Source organism: Condylura cristata, unplaced genomic scaffold (genome assembly GCF_000260355.1).
Source record: "Condylura cristata isolate star-nosed mole 26May11 unplaced genomic scaffold, ConCri1.0 scaffold00042, whole genome shotgun sequence".
Classification (NCBI taxonomy): Eukaryota; Metazoa; Chordata; class Mammalia; order Eulipotyphla; family Talpidae; genus Condylura; species Condylura cristata.
This window is the reverse complement of record NW_004567143.1, coordinates 184,041-192,617: the sequence shown is the minus strand read 5'-3', so window position 1 is coordinate 192,617 and position 8,577 is coordinate 184,041. Positions and strand designations below refer to the sequence as shown.

The 8,577-nt window shown below is 51.1% G+C and overlaps 1 protein-coding gene across 3 annotated transcripts in view; it reads left to right on the top strand.

Annotated features, from left to right (window-relative positions):
• The window catches only part of KEL (Kell blood group, metallo-endopeptidase), a 119,091-nt gene that overhangs the window by 105,978 nt on the left and 4,536 nt on the right, over window positions 1-8,577 (top strand). For all 3 annotated transcript variants that reach the window (XM_012733905.1, XM_012733904.1, XM_004694330.2), the window contains 5 exons: window positions 425-487; window positions 574-762; window positions 971-1,119; window positions 2,160-2,289; window positions 8,316-8,426. In XM_012733905.1, coding sequence (XP_012589359.1) covers window positions 425-487; window positions 574-762; window positions 971-1,119; window positions 2,160-2,289; window positions 8,316-8,426 — 642 coding nt within the window. The remainder of the gene's footprint in view (window positions 1-424; window positions 488-573; window positions 763-970; window positions 1,120-2,159; window positions 2,290-8,315; window positions 8,427-8,577) is intronic.

The following is an 8,577-nucleotide window of genomic DNA, read 5'->3' as shown; positions in this document are numbered from 1 at the left end:
CTTTAGCTTCTCAGTGCTGTGCTTTAACCTGCTGCGCCACCAGGGAGGGTGCTCACCATGGATTCTTTTCTGACATGACGTTTGGGTTTTTAAAGTGTCAATATATTGTTTGTCTTGGTATCTGAGTTTTTGGTTCCTCTTGAACTTTGCACCTGAGTCCTGACAGGTCTCACCTCTGGACCTGGCCCAACCGAGGCCGTGGTCCCTCTGGCTGAGCACCCCCAGACTGGTTGGTAGGCCCACACACTCTTCACTTCCATGGTAGATGCTCCACACGGCCTCTCACCCCAGCCCCACCCCTTCTCTGCACTTCCCATGCTCTCTGTACCCCATCTCCCGAGACACCGTCCCAGCACAGTCTCCATCTCCCCCACCTTCATCTCCTTCCACTGTCCCCGCGTCTCTCAGTCTCTCTTGTGTCCAGATAGACCAGCCAGAGTTTGACATTCCCCCCAAGCAAGATCAGGAACAGCAGATCTATGCCCAGGTAAGATGGGGCCGTGGACAAAGGGCCTGTGAACCCGGAGAGAGGCAGGGCGCTGGCGGCTGTGGCTGAGGTTGGCCTTCCCGCAGATCGTTCGGGAATACCTGAACTACCTGACACTTCTGGTCACCTTGCTGGGAGGAGACCCAGTCAAGGTTGAAAACTACGCCTTCTCGTCCATCTCCATTACCTCACGGCTGTCCCAGTTTCTGAGGCCCCTGGAGCAGCAGCAGGCGCAGGGGAAGCTCTTCCACATGGTCACTGTTGAACAACTGCAGGTGCCTTGTGCCAGGGCTGGCGGTGGTGGGCATGAAGGTCTCCCCACCTCTTGATCTCCTTGTCTGCTTTCTCCTCGTGGCTTTTGTTCCATTCTACCCCTAGCTTTTCTGGCTCTGTCCCTCTCCCCAACCACCCCCAGACCGGGAGGGAAGGAGGGAAGCCCATCCCCTCACCTCCTCCCCCTCAGTCTCTGTTCCCTCCTCGAAGGAAATGGCCCCTGCTATTGACTGGCTGTCCTGTTTGCAAGCAACGTTTGCACCGATGCCCCTGAACCGCTCCCAGCCCCTTGTGGTCCACGACCTGGAGTATTTGAAGAACATGTCACAGCTGGTGGAGGAGCAGATGTTGAACAACAGGTTTGCCCCAGCCCAGATGGGGTTCTGGGGAAAGGCGAGTGCAAGGGGACGAGAGAGTCTGAGGACCCAGAGGTGTCATGGGACAGAGAGTTCGGAGGAGGGGTGCTGGTCAGAGCTTCCCACAAGTCCCGGTATTTGTGGGGGCCTGCGGGTCACCACGAGGGAATGGAGGGAACCTGAGAGGAAGCCTGAGTGCCTGGGAGGCTGGGAGCCAGGGATCCAGGGAAGGAAGACCACCCATGACGTAAGGGCAGTGGGTGTCCCACAGACATGGGGCTTGCTGGCAGGAGAACCCAGCCTGCGAAGAGCCTCTGAAGTGTAGAAGATGCTGGCAAGTCCATCATCGGGACAGCCAGGCGTTCATGTCTTGGTGGCAGCTGAGGGTGTGGGTGGGGGCGGGGCATGAGATGAATAAACAGAAGAGGTGATGCCGGGGTTGTGCCGTTTCTCAGGCTTGGCGAGAAGGTTCAGGGGCCCTGGTGAGAAGGAATTTCTAAGGGTGTGGAGGAAGGGGCAGGGCTTGAGGAGGGGTTGTGCTTGAGGCTGTCTTCCCTGGACCTGCATGGTTACCCCTGAAGACAGTGGCTTCCCCCAGGGCATGCGCACCACCATAACAGCGCAGGACATTCGCACACCCTGCGGAGTGAGCAGGCTACATGAGGGAGGGTAGGAACCAGCTGGCGAGACCTGCCAGCAGGGTGGAGGTACCCCAGAGCCTGGTTTAGCTGTGTGTACAAGAGACATCCTCAGAAGAGCTGAGACTTCTTGCTGGTGGCTGTAGAGAATCTGTCTTCATCTTCTGATCTTCTCTCTCTGGGACTTGAAAAGTCTCCCTCTTCCTTCTGGTTCTTTCTTCCGTCCTCCCGCATCCCACACCAGGAGAAGCCCTTCTTGACTGGCTCTCATGTCAAACTTCCTTCCTATAAATACAGACAAGGTGCTTCCTCAGCATTGTCAACGTGAATTCTGTGAGAGGAGGCTCTTTTCTGGGGGTGTCCCCAGAGCCTTTGGTTGTATGTGGGGGTCTCTTCTCTCCACAGGGACCTCCTGCAGAGCCACATGATCTTGGGGCTGGTGGGGACCCTCTCTCCAGCCCTGGGCAGTCAGTTCCAGGAGGCACGCAGACGGCTAACCCAGAAACTGCAGGAGCTGACAGAACAACCACCCGTGGTGAGGAGAGGGAGGGAGGAATTGTCCCAGATTGCAGAACGGAGGAGCAGCTGATGTTTTTGAGGGGTGCATGTTGGTGGCCTCTCTCTCCCTAGGAGGGGTAACAGGGTACTGCAGTGTCTGGACTTCCCTGTGGGAGTAGGAAAGTCAGGTGTGGAAGGTCACCTTGGTAACTGAGGCTATAGGCACACACCTCCTGCCTCCGTGGTCTGTTGCTGAGCACTAAATTTTAATATAAAAGTCCAATGATCAAGAACTGCTTTTCTATTGTCGTGACCTTTACAGGAGATGGTTAGTTGTCTTGCACTCCGGAGTTGAGAACCTGGACCTAGAGCTCAGGACTCACTGGGGTGAGAGATAGGCATAGCAAGCTGTGACCTTCCTTCTGGTGATTTCAGTGCTTGATATTCAGATGTGCGTGGGAAGAGTTCATCTGACACCCACAGGGGCCTGTTAGGATGCAGTGCTGGCTTCATGGTACAAAAAGCCTGGTGTGGCTAAGGAGGGGCTGTTCAGCCCGCCACACACTAACCAGAGTCACCTGTGGGACCTCAGATGAGGAGACACTCTCTACTGAGAGCTTTGAGAACATAGGTCAGACACATCCCAAAGCAAGTGGAGAAGCTTCTCCATGAGACATGTCCCAAGCTCAGGGAAGGTGTCAGTTTTGCTTTTAGAAGCACTATTTTGTGGGGTAATTTACGGCCCATCTCTCTGCCTTGCATTGTTTGGGCAGCCTGAAATATGTGTGGAATTCAGCGAGGACAACATGTGTGCAGAGAAAGGAACGTGGTTATTGCTTACCGAGAGCTTAGGATGTTCTAGACGTCTTTCTAAGTCCTTTAGCATCGAGTGCTTGCTCAGTATCCCGGCAACCCCATGAGGCTGGGCCACCATTTCGTCCCTGCTTAGAGGTGGGGAAATGGAGGCACAGACACATCACAGAGCTTGCTGAAGGTGATGGAGCTGGTAAGCTGGTAGAGCTAAGAGCCCCACTCTGGCTCGAGGGCCTGTGCACGTCATCACTGTGCTAAGAACATCAACAAAAATAACATGCCCCGCTCACACCAGCATCGCCTGGAGACTTCTACTCAGCCTTCTGCTCGTCTCAGATAAAGCGGAATGGACCCTAACTCCGCTGGGTTGAGATCGCTGCCGAATCCCTCATGGCAGCCCTTCTCAGAGTTTGTTGGAGTGCCATTGTGAGGGCTCACATTTGCAGAACTTTAGGGGACTTAACAATCTCTTAGTTACCATCCTTTCTATACTGACGTGTATCCTTTCAAGAGAGACAAGCGATGTCTCCACTAGGCTTTAGCATAGACTAAAAATAGAATGCAGGGCTACAAACAAATGGTTGTGTGGCTTTGGTGGGGGGCGCCATCTTGCCTCTCTGAAACTATCATCATTGACATACCAGGTATGTCACAGGGCCGTAAGCGCTGATCCGCTCTGAGTGGTGACCACATGTCACCCTTAGATTGTATTTAATCCTGCCAGAACCAATTGGAGGTCCTCAGAAAGGACCATGCAGCCCCTAAGTGAAGAAACAGACCCCAAAGCAAACCCGTCTGGTTCATGAAGTCATGTTTTGAGCCACATTCTGTGCAGGATTGAGAAAGAAGTGGGAGGGACAGAAAATGATTGGCAAATTCTTTCTATAAAGGTCAAGATAGTAAATATTTTTGACTCTGTGGTCCATTTGGTCTGTGTTGCAACAACTCAACTCTGCCCTTGTAGCTTAAAAACAGCTGCATGCTAGGGAAAGGAATGGGCGTAGCTGTGCTTACCCCCAAACTCTGCTGGAACAACAGATCCTCTTGGAATTCCCAAGAAGGGAGGGCCAAGAAGGGCTTGCATGACTAGTGGGACCGCTGAGCTGAGGGATGCAATGGAAGTAATTTAGAGAGAGGGGGCGCTTTGTGCACAGAAAAAGAGAGGGCATTTCATTGGGACAAAGCTTGGAGGTGGCTCATGGCAATGTGTTGGGCTCTGAGGGATCCTTGTGGCGGTGGCTGAGAAGAGACCGCTAGGCTTACCTGCCAGTTGTTGCTGCAGGAGCAGCTGGAACACACCTGCGTGTCTGACAGTCAGTGGAAGGGCAGCACAAGTGAACTGAGAGCTTGAGCAGAATACGGGGAGCTAAATCAGGGAGGGAAGGAGGGGCCAGGCTGGCAGGGGCTAAGGTCTTCGACTTTCTCTGCATGCCATGGGGGTGAGGGGGGGAGTCCATAGAAGGATGTGTCTGTTTTAAATGTTTTATGTTTTAAAAGGACATATTTGGAAGATCAGCGACAGAATTTCCTGACAAACGTGGAATGAGAGGGAAAGTGGTGAAGCCAGCGATACCCCCCAAAGCTTTGACCCCATATGACCGAAATGCAGGGTCCTATCCAATGGTCATTCATGACAGATTTCTAACCAGTTTTCGGAGTGAGTGCTGATTTAGCGTCTTCTTATTCAGAAGGACAGCGAGGTCTCAGTAGATGATCGTATTTTGCTGATTTTTTTTTTTAACACACCCTTAATAAAAATGGCTGTTGAGCCAGGTCTTTTTCTGATACAATCTGAACAGCTGAGTCGTGAGAAGCAGAAGCAGAATTTTCTATTCCTGCTAGTTAAGTGTGAGCTATTTCTCTGTAGCCCAGGTGATTGTGGCCTTTGTTGCGATCATCCATGATATTACCCTTCCTTTTCTGCTGTGGCCCTTTGCAGCTCTGTTTCTTGCAGCTCTCTCTGACAACTGTTACGCTCTCTAAGAGGAAGGGGGAGCGTCTGGTCAGGTGTGAAGACCTAGGTCCAGATTCCTCCACTTAGTTTGTGTGAAAGATTATTCATTGAGTGCTTACTATATACCATGGTGGGTGTGGGGAGCGTCCATAGAAGGATGTAGACCTTTTCTTGGCACGTGGCAATGACTGTGAACTGACAAAAATCCCTTCTTTTCCAATGGGGGAAGAAAACAACACATTGGCTAGTTAACTAAGACGGTGCTAAATGTTATGGAGAAATGAAGCCAGAATAGGAGGGAGGACGTATTAGCTGGGGAGGGTGTTACACTTTCAGTAAGATGGTCAGGGAAGGTCCTATTAACCTGGAGTCACGGGATTTATATTTCCCTGTGGTTCTGTCAGCTGAGAATCCACTCCCGTGCATGACCATCACTAAAATTCTCCAGCTAATTCATCAGGGTATAGTTCATCAGGGTATTATGCTTTCTTGAATCAAAATAATGGCCCCAGAATGGACTGCCCTTCATTTTTTTTTTAATTTTTAGTTTTACCTTTTATACTATTAAATATATTTATTGCGCCGTCCATTTCCGTACAATGTATGGTTTCCTGTGAAATTCCCACCACCACTTCCCCCGTGCACCATCCCACAGTCCCTTGTGCTCATCCTCACCCCTGTCCTGGCCCTTCTCCCCCTTCCTCCCCTACAGAATGTCTCTGATCTGCAGGAGCCTGATGATTTTGATTTTCACTTTATTATCGTTACTATTTCGCTCCTGATCCCTTATTTGGCTCCTCTTTATTCCTCCTGCAGGTGTGTCCTTTCAATTTAGTTCACCCATTCTGCCAAGGGACCTGGGGGAGAAGAACAGGTGTTCATCTCACCTTGTTTCAGAACTGGTGTAACTGAAGGGCAGGGGTTGAAACTGATGGTGCACATTTAGCGAAAGCTGAATTCTCTGTTCAAAGGAGGGCTGTGTGATGGGCTTTGAGGGTGAATCTGATCTAGAGTTGTGTTTTGTTGGCCATTAAGGCTTTGTACAAATGTAATTGCCAGCATTCAAAACCTAGGGGGTGGTGTCACATTTCTGGCCTTTTGGGGCATCTGTCTGCAGCTCTGGGTAGCCTTTCCCAGAGCAGCAGCCGTCTGGGGCTGAGCGATATGGCCAACTTGGCCTTTGCCTCCCATGTCCAGTGGTTCTGAACCACATTGCTTCAGCCATGTGACCTATTGAATATGGTATACCAGGGCCATGGTGCGTCCTGGTGTGGAGACATTTGTATCACAGTGGCCTTTTTTGTGCAGTGATCCTAGGCTTGTCACTAGTGGTGATGCATTCTTTTCCAAGTATTCCAGAATGTTCAGTTTAATTATTGATTCTAGAACTTTCTTTAGAAATGAACATTAAGGATTCCTGGCAGGACTGTAATCTCTAAAATCTGCCTCTATAAAAATTGGGCGAATTTTTGTTTCCCTCCACCCTCTTTCAATTTTTCCTGATTTCTATCATTTCTCAAATATTTTCATTCATGTTCTAAGGCTTTATCAGCAACATTTTTTTTGTGTCCGCCAATGAATCCACTGAACCTCATTATCTTGCACTTGATGTTTCTTCCATCCTTTATATTTTGGTAATGATTGTTTTTCAGTTCCTGTTTTCAGTGTCTATGGTATACTCTCTCGTTCCATGTCTTGAAAGTCATCTCAGTTACTCAGAATCCCCAGCAGGTAAATATACAAACTGCCGATCACCATCCAGAGATCTACATGTACTTATAGATTCTCAAAGTGCTTTTCTTGCTCCTGGAATGTGTGACTCAGTACCAGGTGACCCCCAAGAATCCCAGCACTGTGCAGGGGGGCGTGATGGTTGGGACTTATTATGGCCGAGACTGTGCGTGAGACCTGGAGCAAGCGACGACTGTTGGAGTCCTGGGCAGGCAGTGGCAGAAGGGGGCAGGAAATGCCCAGCAGGCTGCGTAGACAGGGTAAGAGAGCCTCACTGCCAAGGTCAAGGGGCCCTCCAGCGGCCCGACTCTGGTCTCAGGAGCCAAATCTCTCCTCAAGGGCCACTGAGGTGGGACCCTGAATGTGGCTACAGAGCCCATGCCAACCCCTCATGGCTCACAAGCCCCGTCTTCCTTCCAGTTCATGCTTATTTTTCCAGAACTACCACAGTGAGGATTATACTGAGTCTTGGTCAGAGAACAAGATCCCACTGATGTGAACAACCAGGCCTGTAGCAAAATGCCACCATCCTCACAGGCCACCCCTCCCAGAGCCACACATAACACAGGCCTTAGCTTCCGTCAACCTCTCCTCACAGGGCCAGAGAGTGTGCCGTGGCTGGTGGCCAGCCAGCAAGGAGACCTGTGGGAGTAAATGAGTTACAGGAATGAAGTCTTGTGACTGCATCCCACTCAGCTCAGATTAGCATGTTAGTGGGTTTTCATAAATCCCTTGGGCCAGCTCTCCTACTCCAGACCCCCGGCCCTCAGATACATGACTTGGTGGGTCCTGTGTTGTCTCTGCACCTTAGTCAGCCTTCAAAGCCTCACAGGCCCACTCAGAAAGAGCCTGCGCTTCCCCCTCCTTACTTCGTGTTCTCACAAACTCCCAGGAGCCAGGGACTCTTGACTTTCTACCTAGCCGTGTCTACACCGCCGAGGTTGCGGGCCTCTCCCTCCACCATCTTGGCCTATTTTTTCATTGCTAATTGGGCTGAAAGTTTTTCAGCTCCCTGAATTTGTATAGTTTAGTCTTTTCCTGTGTCTTTGTCTGCCAAAACATGGTCTCTCAAACCCAGTTTCCCTCAGATAACTCAATATCCCACAATATAATCTGCAATGGTCATTGGAGGTTGGGGGGGGGAGGGAGAGCGTGTCTGCTCCTATTTCTTTTGAACAAAGACACAGGGAGGGTGGGGCTCTTTAGTGGACTAGCTCCAGGGGATGAAGAAGGGGGCTAAGAGAGCCTGGAGCCAATACACCTGTGAGGGAAGGTGTGGTCACCAATCCTCTCCTGCTCGGGGCCTCGCAGCTCCCCTGAGAGAGCTATCAGAGCTCCAGACAGAGCCTCTAGAGGCCTCACTTCCAACTCAAAGGTAGTAAATGTGGATGATTCCCCCAGCCTGACTCACAGGGAGGAGTTCTCAGCATCCTCTGTCTCCCCGAAAGGATAACAAAGTGAGATGCACCCCAGAGGCTCAGAAAAAGTCCAGACACCATTAGCCTGAGGGAAAAGGTGAGGAAAAACCCCTTGAGGGAGACACTGACTCCAGCCTCATCTTGCAGCCCGCCCGCCCGCGATGGATGGAGTGCGTGGAGAAGACTGGAACCTTCTTCAGGCCGACGCTGGCGGCCTTTTTTGTTCGCGAGGCCTTCAGCCCAAGCACCCAAAGCGCTGTATGTCAGATGTGCCCCACCCACTCCCGCTGCCCCTGCTCCTGCTTTGTCTTTCTTGATGGTGTTCGTGGTTAGGAGATAAGGCAGAGAGAGAAAGAGAGAGGAGAGGAGAAAGGGGAGAGAGAGGGAGAGAAAAAGAGGGAGGAGGTGA